This window comes from Tachyglossus aculeatus, chromosome 21 (genome assembly GCF_015852505.1).
Source record: "Tachyglossus aculeatus isolate mTacAcu1 chromosome 21, mTacAcu1.pri, whole genome shotgun sequence".
Lineage (NCBI taxonomy): Eukaryota > Metazoa > Chordata > Mammalia > Monotremata > Tachyglossidae > Tachyglossus > Tachyglossus aculeatus.
The window spans coordinates 56,917,266-56,933,394 of NC_052086.1; the positions used below are offsets into that span (position 1 = coordinate 56,917,266).

The following is a 16,129-nucleotide window of genomic DNA, read 5'->3' on the forward strand; positions in this document are numbered from 1 at the left end:
TGCTTCTCTTCGATACAAGTTCATTCATTCATTCAATCATATTTATTGAGCGCTTACTGTGTGCACAGCTGACAATCGGCGGAGCCGGGATTTGAACCCATGACCACTGACTCCGAAGCCCGGGCTCTTTCCACTGAGCCACGCTGATAGTAAGCGCTTAATAAATGCCATTATTATTATTATTATTATTATTAACATAATATATAATAATAAATACCATTACTCCCTTCACTACTAGGGCCCACAATCTTATCAGCCTGGTCCCAGTGTGGGTCCAGCCCAGCTAAACGGTGGAGGAGAAATCCCCCCAACAAACCCCTCCACACTCACACACCCACCCACCCCGACACACAAACACACTCTCAACACAAACACACTCTCTCTCTCTCTCTCCTGCCCCTCTCCCCCAAAGCCAGTTGGCACAGGCCGCCCCGGACCCAGATTTCCCCCGGAGCCGCACAGCTCACCATCATCATCATCATCATCGATCGTATTTATTGAGCGCTTACTGTGTGCAGAGCACTGGACTAAGCGCTTGGGAAGTCCAAGTTGGCAACATATAGAGACGGTCCCTACCCAGCAGTGGGCTCACAGTCTAGAAGGGGGAGGCAGAGAACAAAACCAAACATACTAACAAAATAAAATAAATAGAATAGATATGGACAAGTAAAATAGAGTAATAAATATTACTAATAAATATCAATATCAATATATAATATACAATATAAATATATTATATAATATAAATATTAATATATTAATCATCATCATCATCAATCGTATTTATTGAGCGCTTACTGTGTGCAGAGCACTGTACTAAGCGCTTGGGAAGTACAAGTTGGTAACATATAGAGACGGTCCCTACCCACCAGTGGGCTCACAGTCTAAAAGGGGGAGACAGAGAACAAAACCAAACATACTAACAAAATAAAACAGAATAGATATGTACAAGTAAAATAAGTAGAGTAATAAATATTATTAATAAATATTAATACTAATATATAACAGATAATATAAATATATTATATAATATAAATATTAATATATTAATCATCATCATCATCAGTCGTATTTATTGAGCGCTTACTATGTGCAGAGCACTGGACTAAGCGCTTGGGAAGTACAAGTTGGTAACCTATAGAGACAGTCCCTACCCAGCAGTGGGCTCACAGTCTAAAAGGGGGGGACAGAGAACAAAACCAAACATACTAACAAAATAAAATAAATAGAATAGATATGTACAAGTAAAATAGAGTAATAAACATCATTAATAAATATTAATATATAATATTAATATATTATATAATATAAATATGAATATATTAATAATCATCATCAATTGTCTTTATTGAGCGCTTACTATGTGCAGAGCACTGTACTAAGTGCTTGGGAAGTACAAGTTGGTAACATATAGAGACGGTCCCTACCCAGCAGTGGGCTCACAGTCTAAAAGGGGGAGACAGAGAACAAAACCAAACATACTAACAAAATAAAATAAATAGAATAGATATGTACAAGTAAAATAAATAAATAGAGCAATAAATATTATTACTAAATATAAATATTAATATATGTACAATATAAATATATTATATAATATAAATATTAATATATTAATCATCATCATCCTCAATCGTATTTATTGAGCGCTTACTGTGTGCAGAGCACTGTACTAAGCGCTTGGGAAGTACAAGTTGGTAACATATAGGGACGGTCCCTACCCAGCAGTGGGCTCACAGTCTAAAAGGGGGAGACAGAGAACAAAACCAAACATACTAACAAAATAAAATAAATAGAATAGATAGGTACAAGTAAAATAGAGTAATAAATATTATTAATAAATATTTATATATATAACATAAATATATTATATAATATAAATATTAATATATTAATCATCATCATCAATCGTATTTATTGAGTGCTTACTATGTGCAGAGCACTGTACTAAGCGCTTGGGAAGTCCAAGTTGGCAACATATAGAGATGGTCCCTACCCAGCAGTGGGCTCACAGTCTAAAAGGGGGAGACAGAGAACAAAACCAAACATACTAACAAAATAAAATAAATAGAATAGATATGTACAAGTAAAATAAATAAATGGAGTAATAAATATCACTAATAAATATCAATATTTATATATGACATATAATATAACTATATTATATAATATAAACATTAATATATTAATAATAATCATCATCATCATCAATCGGATTTATTGAGCGCTTACTATGTGCAGAGCACTGTACTAAGCGCTTGGGAAGTCCAAGTTGGCAACATACAGAGACAGTCCCTACCCAGCAGTGGGCTCACAGTCTAAAAGGGGGAGACGGAGAACAAAACCAAACATACTAACAAAATAAAATAAATAGAATAGATATGCACAAGTAAAATAGAGTAATAAATATTATTAATAAAAATCAATATTAATAATATAAAATAGAAATATGTTATAAAATATAAATATTAATGTGCAATGTAAATACATTATATGATATGAATATTAATATATTGATAAATATGCTCAGGAGACCGGTAATGCTGTGGGCTGTTCTGCCCCTCAACAGGACCCCTTTTTCTCTTCCCTCACCTCCCCGCGCGTCGCCTCCTGCCCCGCTCAGACCTACCCCTGCCACCAGGCTGTTCTCGGTGATGAAGGTGAGGGCCAGCAATGGCAGTGACTCCGAAAACAGGGAGGCCACCCTGAGAGACGGAACAAGGGACAGTGTTAGCGATTCCCAGCCCGGCCCGCGGAAGGAACTGTCAGGCACCCCAGGGAAGGACACCACGAGACGGGAAAGGGAGCAGGGATGAAGGAACAGAGGTAGTTTGGAGAGGTGGCTCTCCCTCTCCCGTTCCCTCACTGCCCCATCTGCTAGGGCTGACAGACTCCTGACACTGACGGCTGGCCTCGGTCAATCAATCAGTCGTATTTATTCATCATCATCATCATCATCATCAATCGTATTTATTGAGCGCTTACCGTGCGCAGAGCGCTGGACTAAGCGCTTGGGAAGTCCAAGTCGGCAACATCTAGAGATGGTCCCTACCCAACAGCGGGCTCACGGTCTAGAAGGTAGGTGAGATATGATGATGGTGGTATAGACTGTGAGCCCACTGTTGGGTAGGGACTGTCTCTAGATGTTGCCAACTTGGACTTCCCAAGCGCTTAGTACAGTGCTCTGCACACAGTAAGCGCTCAATAAATACGATTGATTGATTTAAGCGCTTACTATTGGTCAAGCACTGTACTAAGTGCTGATGTGGATCCCCTCCTTCCTTTCCCCCTCCCCACCGCCCCCCCGCGTTACCTCTTTCCCCTCCCCACAGCACCTGTATATATGTTTGTATGTATTTATTACTCTATTTATTTTACTTGTATCTATTTATTCTATTTTGTTAATATGTTTTGTTTTGTTGTCTGTCTCCCCCTTCTAGACTGTGAGCCCACTGTTGGGGAGGGACCGTCTCTATATGTTGCCCTGGTACCCCAGTTCACTCCCCAGATTCAGATTTTAATAATAATAATAATACTGATGGCATTTATTAAGTGCTTACTATGTGCAAAAGCACTGTTCTGAGCGCTGGGGAGGATACAAGGTGATCAGGCTGTCCCACGTGGGGCTCACAGTCTTCATCCCCATTTGGCAGATGAGGGAACTGAGGCACAGAGAAGTGTTGGATAGGGATTGTCTCTATCTGTTGCTGAATTGTAATTCCCAAGTGCTTAGTACAGTGCTCTGCATACAGTAAGCGCTCAATAAATACGACTGAATGAATGAAGTGACTTGCCCAAAGTCACACAGCTGACAACTGGAGCTGTGAGTGCTGAACAGATACCTTTATTTCATCATTACTATCTGTTTATTTCCGGGAGCTTTCGCTGTTCTGAGCTCAGAACCCAGGAAGGCTTTCCTTTTTCTGTTTGTCATCCATTTCACCTCAGCTTAGTGCCCGAGTCACATCTTGGCTGCCCAGCTCTGTGCCCAAACACACTCGAACTGTGAAAGGGGCTAGGGGCAGAGAGGAGGAGGAGAAGAGGAGGAAGAAGGGAAGAAGGAGAAAGAGAGGAAGGAGAATGAGGAGAAGGAAGAGGGGAAGAAGGGGAAAGAGAGGAAGGAGGAAAAAAGGGAAAGGGGAAGGAGGAGGATGGCAAGACAACTCTTTACCAGGCAGGCAGGCAAGTCTAAAGGGGCATTTCTGATTAGCAGTGTGACTCTCGAATTCATTCATGCATTCATTTAATCGTATTTATTGAGCGCTTACTGTGTGCAGAGCACTGTACAAAGCACTTGGGAAGTGCAAGTCGGCAACAGATAGAGACGGTCCCTACCCAACAACGGGCTCACAGTCTAGAAGGGGGAGACAGACAACAAAACAAAACAAGTGGACGGGTGTCGTCATCAAAATTAATAGAAAGAAAGCTAGATGCACATCATTCACAAAATAAATAGAATAGTAAAGATGTACAAGCAAAATAGAGTAATAAATCTATACAATCTCTATCCTCAGTTTTATGGTGGCATTTATTAAGCGCTTACTATGTGCAAAGAGGTCCCCGACCGAGGGACCACCCACTGTTCCTTCCCCTCCCTCCCCTCCCTCCACCACCCCAAGGGGACCTACAGGCCCCGAAGAGTCTCCTTAGGGGCAGGTGGGCAGGCACTCATTCATTCATTCATTCAATCAATCGTATTTATTGAGCGCTTACTGTGTGCAGAGCACTGGACTAAGCGCTTGGGAAGGACAAGTTAGCAAGATATAGAGACGGTCCCTACCCAACAGCGGGCTCACTGTCTAGAAGGGGGAGACGGACAACAAAACGAAACATATAAACCAAATAAAATAAATGGAATAAATATGTACAAGTAAAATAAATAGAGTAACAAATATGTACAAACATATATACATATATACAGGTGCTGTGGGGAAGGGAAGGAGGTAAGATGGGGGAGATGGAGAGGGGGACGAGGGGGAGAGGAAGGAGGGGGCTCAGTCTGGGAAGGCCTAATCCCAGCTGCTGTCTTGCTGGGTGACCGGGAACATGTTCCACATCAACCAAGGGTCCTCATTTTCTCCAACTCTAGGATGGGAATACTAATCCCTGCTCCTCCCTGGCTTTCAGGAATGCTGGGAGGAGGAATGAGGGGACAGACGGTGATTGAGCATTGAGCTGTTTGGGGGAAAGGGGGCCTGGAAACCCAAGGGTCTTCCTGTCCCACTTCCCTTCTTTAACCGGGGTCAAGCCACTCTCTGCTCAGAACGGCAGAAGCAGAGGACCTGGGTTCTAATCCCAGCTCCGCCCACTGTTTTTCCTTTTTTTAAAAAAAAATGGTATTTGTTAAGTGCTTACCATGCTCCGGGCACTGTATTAATCAGGTTGCACACGGTCCCTGTCCCACGAGGGGCTCCTAATCTTAATCTCCATTTTACAGCTGCGGTAACTGGGGCAAAGAGAAGTGAACTGCCTTGCCCAAGGCCACAAGTGATGGAGCCGGGATTGGAACCCAGGTCCTTCTGAGTCCCGGGCCTGTGCTCTATTCATTCATTCATTCATTCAATCGTATTTATTAAGCGCTTACTGTGTGCAGAGCACTGGACTAAGTGCTTGGGAAGTCCAAGTCGGCAACATTTAGAGATGGGCCCTACCCAACAACGGGCTCACAGTCTAGAAGGGGGAGACAGACAACAAAACAAAACATGTGGACGGGTGTCAAGTCATCAAAATAGATAGAAAGCTAGATGCACATCATTCACAAAATAAATAGAATAGTAAATATGTACAAGTAAAATAAATAGAGTAATAAATCTGTACAATCTCTATCCACTTAGCCACACTGCTTCTCCGTTTTATGATGGCATTTATTAAGCGCTTACTATGTGCAAAGCACTGTTCTAAGCGCTGGGAAGGTTACAAGGTGATCAGGTTGTCCCACGGGGGGCTCACAGTCTTAATCCCCATTTTACAGATGAGGGAACTGAGGCACAGAGAAGTGACTTGCCCAAAGTCACCCAGCTGACAACTGGCGGAGCCGGGATTTGAACCCATGACCTCTGACTCCAAAGCCCGGGCTCTTTCCACTGAGCCACGCTGCTTCGCAGCTGCTTGCTGTGTGACCCTGGGGAAGTCACTTCACTTCTCTGGGCCTCTGTTTCCTCAACTGTAAAATGGGGATTAAAATACCTGTTCTCCCTCCTGCTTAGACTGTGGAGCCCCATACAGGACGGGGACTGCGTCTGACCTAATTATTAACCTGTACGTACCCCAGCGTTTAGAACAGCGTTTGACGCATAGTAAGCGCTTAACGAATACCATTAAAAAAAAAAAAAAGACGGCACCAAATTTCCACAACGCCAGGTATCTGGGCAGCATCCCCAAGGATAGAACTCCCGGGCTTCCAAGGATTCGAAGCCTACCTACGAGTCCAGGAGCAGGGAAGAGGTGGAGATTGAGGAAGGATTCATTCATTCATTCATTCATTCAGTCGTATTTATTGAGCGCTTACTGTGCGCAGAGCACTGGACTAAGCGCTTGGGAAGTACAAGTTGGCAACATATCATCATCATCATCATCAATCGTATTTATTGAGCGCTTACTGTGTGCAGAGCACCGGACTAAGCGCTTGGGAAGTACAAATTGGCAACATATAGAGACGGTCCCTACCCAATAGTGGGCTCACAGTCTAAAAGGGGGAGACAGAAAACAAAACCAAACCTACTAACAAAATAAAATAAATAGAATAGATATGTACAAGTAAAATAGAGTAATAAATATGTACAAATATATATACAGGTGCTGTGGGGAAGGGAAGGAGGTAAGATGGGGGGGATGGAGAGGGGGACGAGGGGGAGAGGAAGGAAGGGGCTCAGCCTGGGAAGGCCTCCTGGAGGAGGTGAGCTCTCAGTAGGGCCTTGAAGGGAGGAACTATGCTTTCAAATCCTCCTCGGGAAGGTTCAGGCGCCCCAGCTAGGGGTCTGGGGGGAGTCCCGTCTACCCCCCGGGGCCCCCCAACTCCACTTACGCCATCTTTTTGTTGGCATCGGCGAGGCAGACGGTGCTGTCGTGGCTGACCCAGGCCATGCGGTGGCCGCTCGCGGAGAAGCAGACGCTGTGGACCCAGCCACAGCTGCTACTGGACTCGAACATCAGCTCTCCGAAAGGCATCTTGGAGCCCCAGGGGGTGGGCGACGGCCTTTCCTCCACTTCCTTGATGTAGGCGGAGAAGATCCTGCCGTGGGGGGGGAAGCCAAGGAGAGGAACGAAATGGGGGCCAAGGGGAGCCGGGTGACACATCAGGGGGAGCCAGGGACTGCGCACCTTGAAAAGCTACTTGGCTTTTTTAATGGTATTTGTTCATTCATTCATTGTTGTATTTATTGAGCGCTTACTGTGTGCAGAGCACTGGACTAAGCGCTTGGGAAGTCCAAGCTGGCAACATCTAGAGACGGTCCCTACCCAACAGTGGGCTCACAGTCTTAAGTGTTTACTACGTGCAGAGCACTGGACTAAGCGCTCGGGAAGTCCAAGTTGGCAACATCTAGAGACGGTCCCTACCCAACAGTCGGCTCACAGTCTTCAGCGTTTACTACGTGCAGAGCACTGGACTAAGCGCTCGGGAAGTCCAAGTTGGCAACATCTAGAGACGGTCCCTACCCAACAGTGGGCTCACAGTCTTAAGCGTTTACTACGTGCAGAGCACTGGACTAAGCGCTCGGGAAGTCCAAGTTGGCAACATCTAGAGACGGTCCCTACCCAACAGTGGGCTCACAGTCTTAAGCGTTTACTACGTGCAGGACACTGTACTAAGCACCAAGGGTGATGCAAGTTAACTGCCTGGGATGCAGTCCCTGTCCCACATAATAATAATAATAATAATAATAATAATAATAATAATAATAATAATAATAATATATAATAATAATAATAATAATAATGGTATTTGTTAAGCGCTTACTATGTGCCCCTTCAACTACTACTTCTTCTACTACTCCCCCTTCTAGACTGTGAGCCCGTTGTTGGGTAGGGACCGTCTCTACGTGTCGCCAACTTGGTACAGTGCTCTGCACACGGTAAGCGCTCAATAAATACAACTGAATGAATGAATGAATGAATGAGTTGGACACAGTCCCTGTTTCACGAGGGGCTCACAGTCCCCATCCCCATTTTACAGATGAGGGAACTGAGGCCCAGAGAAGCTAAGTGACTTGCCCAAGGCCGCACAACTAAGTAGCAGAGCCAGGATCAGAACCCACGATCTGGACTGCTGGGTCTGTGCTCGATCCACTAGGCTACTAGGTGCCAAGCACTGTATTGAGCACTGGGATAGATGCAGCTGTTCATCACCTGGCCCACTCCTACCTCGCCTCCCTTCTCTCCTTGAGCCCGATTTTGGGTAGGGACCGTCTCTAGATGTTGCCAAACTGCACTTTCCAAGTACTTAGTCCAGTGCTCTGCACACAGTGAGTGCTCAATAAATACAACTGAACGGATGAATCGGACCGGATCCAGTCTCTGACCCGCACGGGGCTCACAGTCTTAGGGGGGAGGCAGAACGGGCTTTTGATCCCCATTTTCCAGATGAGGAAACTGAGGTCCAGAGACGTTGTGACTTGCCCCAAACCAGACAGCAGACAAGTCCGCTCCTATGCCGCTAACCTCCTCACTGTCCCTCGTTCTCGCCCGTCCTGCCATCGACCCCCGGCCCACGTCCTCCCCCGGGCCTGGAATTCCCTCCCTCCGCACATCCGCCAAACCAGCTCTCTTCCTCCCTTCAAAGCCCTACTGAGAGCTCACCTCCTCCAGGAGGCCTTCCCACACTGATCCCCCTTTTTCCTCCTCCCCATCCCCCCTCCGCCCTACCTCCTTCCCCTCCCCACAGCACCTGTATATCTGTTTGTACAGATTATTTATTTTACTTGTACCTATTTACTATTCCATTTATTTTGTTAATGATGTGCATTTAGCTTTAATTCCATTTGTTCTGACGACTTGACACCCGTCCACCACAGCACCTGTATATATGTTTGTACAGATTACTCTATTTATTTTACTTGTACCTATTTACTATTCCATTTATTTTGTGAATGATGTGCATTTAGCTTTAATTCCACTTGTTCTGCCGACTTGACACCCGTCCGCACGTTTGGTCTTGTTGTCCGTCTCCCCCTTCTAGACCGTGAGCCTGTTGCTGGGTAGGGACCGTCTCTAGATATTGCCGACTTGGGCTTCCCAAGCGCTTCGCCCAGCGCTCTGCACACAGTGAGCGCTCCGTAGATGCGACCGAATGAATGGTGGAGCCGGTATTAGAACCCAGGACCCATGTTCTTTCCACCAGGCCACACTGGTGCTGCGTACACGTCACTGCCACCCGTCACCCACCGCACAGCAGCAGCGGAGGGACCGTGGGGAAAGGGTGGGAGATGGGAGAACCAGTCTGGAAGCCTCTGCCCGTTATATTGCACCCTCCCAAGCACATAGTGAGCGCTCAGTACAGGCGACGACCGTCTGATTAAGCCCGAGAAGGGGAGCGTGAGAGCGGGGCCCGGGCCCTCGACGTTTCCCTTCCTCCGGACGCCCGGGGGGACTCACCTGCACTTGAAGTCACAGGAGCCGGCGGCCAGGAGGACGTTGTTGGGGTGCCAGTCCAGGCTGAGGACGGTCGAGCGGATGGGCTTCTTGATGTGCTTACACACCCACCTGCGGAGCCCAGACGGAGAGGTCGCGTTGTTTCAGACTGTGAGCCCACCGTTGGGTAGGGACCGTCTCTATATGTTGCCAACTTGCACTTCCCAAGCGCTTAGTCCAGTGCTCTGCACCCAGGAAGCGCTCAATAAATACGATTGATTGATCGAGTGCCCGGGCCCCCGCGGTCACGGCGGGATGGTGAGGGGGTAGAAGACAGAGTCTGAACCTCATAAACCCCCGTTTTTCCTCTCCTCCTCCCCCTCCCCACAGCACCTGTATATGTTTGTACAGATTTCTGACTCTATTTCTTTTACTTGTACATATTTACTGTTCTATTTATTGTGTTAATGATGTGCATTTAGCTTTAATTCTATCTGTTCCGACGATTTGACACCCGTCCACATGTTTTGTTTCAGAGTCTGAACCTCATAAACCCCCATTTTTCCTCTCCTCCTCCCCCTCCCCACAGCACCTGTATATATGTTTGTACAGATTTATGACTCTATTTCTTTTACTTGTACATATTTACTATTCTATTTATTGTGTTAATGATGTGCATTTAGCTTTAATTCTATCTGTTCTGACGATTTTTGACACCCGTCCACATGTTTTGTTTCGGTGCCCGTCTCCCCCTTCTAGACTGTGAGCCCGTTGTTGGGTAGGGACCGTCCCTAGATGTTGCCGACTTGGACTTCCCAAGCGCTTAGTAGCGTGGCTCAGTGGAAAGAGCCCGGGCTTTGGAGTCAGAGGTCATGGGTTCAAATCCCGGCTCCGCCAATTGTCAGCTGGGTGACTTTGGGCAAGTCACTTCCCTGGGCCTCAGTTACCTCATCTGGAAAATGGAGATTAAGACTGTGAGCCCCATGCCTGATCACCCTGTAACCTCCCCAGCGCTTAGAACAGTGCTTTGCACATAGTCAGCGCTTAATAAATGCCATTATTATTATTAGTAGTAGTAGTAGTAGTGCAGTGCTCTATTAGCAGTAGTAGTACAGTGCTCTGCACACAGTAAGCGCTCAATAAATACGATTGAATGAATGAATGAATCTATCAATCCATCAATCAATCAATCATATTTATTGAGCGCTTACTGTGTGCAGAGCACTGTACTAAGCGCTTGGGAAGTACAAGTTGGCAACACATAGAGACAATCATCATCATCATCATCAATCGTATTTATTGAGCGCTTACTATGTGCAGAGCACTGTACTAAGTGCTTGGGAAGTACAAATTGGCAACATCTAGAGACAGTCCCTACCCAACAGTGGGCTCACAGTCTAAAAGGGGGAGACAGAGAACAAAACCAAACATACTAACAAAATAAAATAAATAGAATAGATATGTACAAGTAAAATAAATAAATAAATAAATAGATAAATAAATAAATAGAGTAATAAATCTGTACAAACATATATACATATATACAGGTGCTGTGGGGAAGGGAAGGAGGTAAGATGGGGGGGATGGAGAGGGGGACGAGGGGGAGGGGGATTCCCTACCCAACAGCGGGCTTACAGTCTAGAAGGGGGAGACAGAGAACAAAACCAAACACACTAACAAAATAAAATAAATAGAATAGATATGTACAAGTATGATAAATCAATAAATAGAGTAATAAATATGTACAAACATATATACATATAGAAACCCCTGGAGAAAGGGGTCCGGGTGACGGGTGTTTGAAGGGAAAGAGAGGAATCCAGATCTCAGCCTGGTCTGACCCTGAGAGCAAAGTAACAATAATAATAATAATAATAATAATAATAGTTTCTGTTAAGCGCTTACTATGTGCCAGGCACTGTTTTAAGCGCCGGGGTGAATACAAGCCAATTGAGTTGGACGCGGTCCCCTGTCCCACACGGGGCTCACAGTCTCAATCCCCATTTTCCAGATGAGGTAACTGAGGCCCAGAGAAGTGAAGTGACTTGCCCAAGGACACACAGGGCAGACAAGGGGAGGAGCCGGGATTAGAACCCATAACCGTCTGATTCCCAGGCCCGTGTGAGAGTAATAATAGAGGCAGTAGCAGTAATAGCATTGCTAATTATAGTAGTAGCATTAGAGAAGCAGTGCGGCTCAGTGGAAAGAGCCCGGGCTTTGGAGTCAGAGGTCATGGGTTCGAATCCCGGTTCCGCCAATTGCCAGCTGTGTGACTTTGGGCAAGTCACTTAACTTCTCTGTGCCTCAGTGACCTCATCTGTAAAATGGGGATTAAGACTGTGAGCCCCACGTGGGGCAACCTGATCACCTTGTAACCTCCCTAGCGCTTAGAACAGTGCTTTGCACATAGTAAGCGCTTAATAAATGCCATTAGTATTATTATTATTATAGTAGTAATAATAGTAGTGGTAATGTTGATGGCATTTGTTAAGCGCTTACTGTGTGTCAAGCACTGTGCTAAGCGATGGGGTAGATACAAGCTAATCAGGTTGGACACAGTCCCTGTCCCTCATGGGGCTCACAGTCATAATCACAGTAGTAGTGGTAGTAGCAATAATAGTAGTAGTAGTAACAGCGTGGCTCAGTGGAAAGAGCCCGGGCTTGGGAGCCAGAGGTCATGGGTTCTAATCCCGGCTCCGCCACCTGTCTGCTGTGTGACCTTGGCCAAGTCACTTCACTTCTCTGGGCCTCAGTTCCCTCATCTGGAAAATGGGGATGATGACTGTGAGCCCCAGGTGGGACAACCTGATTACCTTGTGCCTACCCCAGTGCTTAGAACAGTGCTTGGTACATAGTAAGCGCATAATAATAATAATAATAATAATGGCATTTATTAAGCACTTACTATGTGCAAAGCACTGTTCTAAGAATACCATTATTATTATTAATAGTACCAGTAATAGTAGTAGTAATAGTTATGATAGTAGTAATAGTACTAGTAGCAGTAATTTTTTTATGGTATTTGTTAAGCACTTACTACGTGCCGGGCACTGTACTAACCGCTGAGGTGGATATAAGCTATCCCACATGAGGCTCACAGACTTAATCCCCATTTTACAGATGAGGCAACAGAGGCCCAGAGAAGTTAATTGACCTGTCCAAAGTCACACAGCTGATAAATGGCAGAGCCAGGATTAGAACCCAGATCCTTCTAATTCCCAGGCCTGTGCGGTATCCACTAGTCCACGCCGCTTTTCCAGTAGTAGTAATAATGATGGCGTTTATTAAGCGCCTACTATGTGCAAAGCACTGTTCTAAGCGCTGGGTAGCATTAAGGATAGTAGAAGTAGTAACGGCGGCCGTAAGAATAGAGAAGCAGCGTGGCTCAGGGGCAAGAACCCGGGCTTGTGAGTCAGAGGTCATGGGTTCTAATCCCGGCTCTGCCATTTATCAGCTGTGTGACTTTGGACAGATCACTTAACTTCTCTGGGCCTCTGTTGCCCCATCTGTGAAATGGGAATTAAGTCTGTGAGCCCCACGTGGGACAACCTGATTACCTTGTATCTCCCCCAGCGCTTAGAACAGTGCTTGGCACATAGAAAGCACTTACCAAATACCATCATCATTATTATTATTGCCTCAGTTCCTTCATCTGTAAAATGGGGGTGAAGACTGTGAGCCCCCCATGGGACAATCTGATCACCCTGTAACCTCCCCAGCGCTTAGAACCATGCTTTGCACATAGTAAGCGCTTAATAAATGCCATCATTATTATTATTATTATTATAGTAGTAGTAGTAAACTAGTTGTGGACAGGGAATGTATCTGTTTATTGTTATATTGTACTCTCCCAAGCGCTTAGTACAGTGCTTTGCACACAGAAAGGGCTCAATAAATACAATTGAGTGACTAGTACTACTACTAATAATAATGATGGCATTTGTTAAGTGCTTACTATGTACAAAGCACTGTTCTAAGCGCTGGAGAGGATACAAGGTGATCACCTTGCCCCACGGGGGGCTCACAGTCTTCATCGCCATTTTCCAGATGAGGGAACTGAGGCCCAGAGAAGCGAAGTGACTTGCCCAAAGTCACCCAGCTGACCACTGGCGGAGCCGGGATTTGAACCCACGACCTCTGACTCCTAAACCCGGGCTCTTTCCATTGAGCCACGCTGTTTCTCCAGGATTAGTAGCAGAATTTGAACACCCATTTGGTACGGTACGGTACGGTATGCTGTACCCGGTCCTCAAGATGGACAGAATAACAAAATGACACATTCCTTGCCCGCGAGGAGCTGACGCCATCCTGGGGGAGACCAACATAAAAACATCTGCGGCACTGTCAAAATAAAGCGGCGTGGCTCAGTGGAAAGAGCCGGGGCTTTGGAGCATGGGTCATGGGTTCGAATTCCGGCTCTACCACCTTTTTTTTTTGATAGCATTTATTAAGCGCTTACTATGTGCCAAACACCGTTCTAAGCGCTGGGGAGGTTACAAGGTGATCAGGTTGTCCCGGGGGGGCTCCCAGTCTTCATCCCCATTTTACAGATGAGGGAACTGAGGCCCAGAGAAGTTGACTTGCCCAAAGGCACCCAGCTGACAAGTGGTGGAGCCGGGATTTGAACCCATGACCTCTGACTCCAAAGCCCGGGCTCTTTCCATGTCTGCTGTGTAACCTCGGGCAAGTCACCTCCCTTCTTGGAGCCTCAGTTCCCTCATCTGTAAAATGGGGGTGACTAATAATAATAATGGTAATGATGGCATTTATTAAGCGCTTACTATGTGCAAAGCACTGTTCTAAGCGCTGGGGAATTTACAAGGTGATCAGGTTGTCCCACGGGGGGGCTCACGGTCTTAATCCCCATTTTACAGAGGAGGGAACTGAGGCACAGAGAAGTTAAGTGGCTTCCCCAAGGTCACACAGGTGACAAGCAATGGAGTGGAATTCGAACCCCTGATGTCTGACTCGAAAGCCCGGGCTCTTGCCACTGAACCACACTGCTTCGCTATACTGCACTATACTATAGTGTAATATACTATATACTATCCTGTTACCAAGCGCTTAGTACAGTAGCAATATAGTAGTAGTAGTAGCAGCATGGCTCAGTGGAAAGAGCCCGGGCTTTCGAGTCAGACAGCAGGGGTCCGAATCCCGCTCCACCGCTTGTCACCTGTGTGACCTTGGGCAAGTCACTTCACTTCTCTGGGCCTCAGTTACCTCCTCTGTAAAATGGGGATTAAGACCGTGAGCCCCCCGTGGGACAACCTGATCACCTTGTAAATTCTTACAAATTCTTACAATTCTTACAAGAGCTTAACACAGTGCTCTACACACAGTAAGCGCTCAATAAATACGATTGAATGAAATCAGGCTGCGAGCCCCCCGTGGGACAACCTGATCACCTTGTATCCCCCCACCCCGGCGCTTAGAACGGTGCTTGGCACATAGTGAGCGCTTAACAAATGCCATCATCATTATTATGAATGATCTGGAGAGTGGAGGGAGAAGGAGGATGGGAATAAGGGCATCATCATCATCATCATCAATCGTATTTATTGAGCGCTTACCATGTGCAGAGCACTGTACTAAGCGCTTGGGAAGTACAAATTGGCAACATACAGAGACAGTCCCTACCCAACAGTGGGCTCACAGTCTAAAAGGGGGAGACAGAGACCAAACATACTAACAAAATAAAATAAATAGAATAGATATGTACAAATAAAATAGAGTAAAAAATCTGTACAAACATATATACATATATACAGGTGCTGTGGGGAAGGGAAGGAGGTAAGATGGGGGGGATGGAGAGGGGGCCGAGGGGGAGAGGAAGGAAGGGGCTCAGTCTGGGAAGGCCTCCTGGAGGAGGTGAGCTCTCAGCAGGGCCTTGAAGGGAGGAAGAGAGCAGAGGTCCGGACTCACCAGTCGTTCTCCTGCTCAAAGTAGCAGATGGATATAAGGCGGGAGCCGCTGCCCACGGCGAACTTGTTCTCCTTGGGGGCCCACCTGACGCAGCGGGCCGCCCGGTTGATCCTCAGGATGACCAGGGTGGGCTTCCAGACGTTCCCCTTCAGGGTCCACACATAGGCGTTGCGGTCCGTCCCGCAGGTCACCAGGCGGTTGCTCTCGGGAGCCCAGTCTATACCTGTGGCACGGACGGGGAAAAGATGGATATATGTTTGTACATATTTATTACTCGATTGAACTTGTACCTATCTATTTATTTTATTATGTTAGTATGCTTGGTTTTGTTGTCCGTCTCCCCCTTCTAGACCGTGAGCCCGCTGTTGGGTAGGGACCGTCTCTAGATGTTGCCAGCTTGGATGATGATGATGGCATTTATTAAGCGCTTACTGTGTGCAAAGCGCCGTTCTAAGCGCTGGGGAGGTTACAAGGTGATCAGGTTGTCCCACGGGGGGCTCACAGTCTTCACCCCCATTTTCCCAAGCGCTTAGTCCAGTGGTCTGCGCACAGTAAGCGCTCACTAAATCATCATCACCATCATCAATCGTATTTATTGAGCGCTTACTGTGTGCAGAGCACTGGACTAAGCGCTTGGGAA

General features: G+C 46.3%; 1 protein-coding gene across 1 annotated transcript in view; it reads right to left on the reverse strand.

Moving 5' to 3' along the window:
* ARPC1B (actin related protein 2/3 complex subunit 1B) overlaps positions 1 to 16,129 on the reverse strand; it is a 50,683-nt gene that overhangs the window by 6,802 nt on the left and 27,752 nt on the right. The window contains exons 5-8 of the mRNA XM_038763805.1: positions 15,490 to 15,712; positions 9,592 to 9,699; positions 7,025 to 7,231; positions 2,630 to 2,705 (exon numbers count right to left, since the gene is read on the reverse strand). Of these exons, the coding sequence (XP_038619733.1) occupies positions 2,630 to 2,705; positions 7,025 to 7,231; positions 9,592 to 9,699; positions 15,490 to 15,712 (614 nt within the window). The remainder of the gene's footprint in view (positions 1 to 2,629; positions 2,706 to 7,024; positions 7,232 to 9,591; positions 9,700 to 15,489; positions 15,713 to 16,129) is intronic.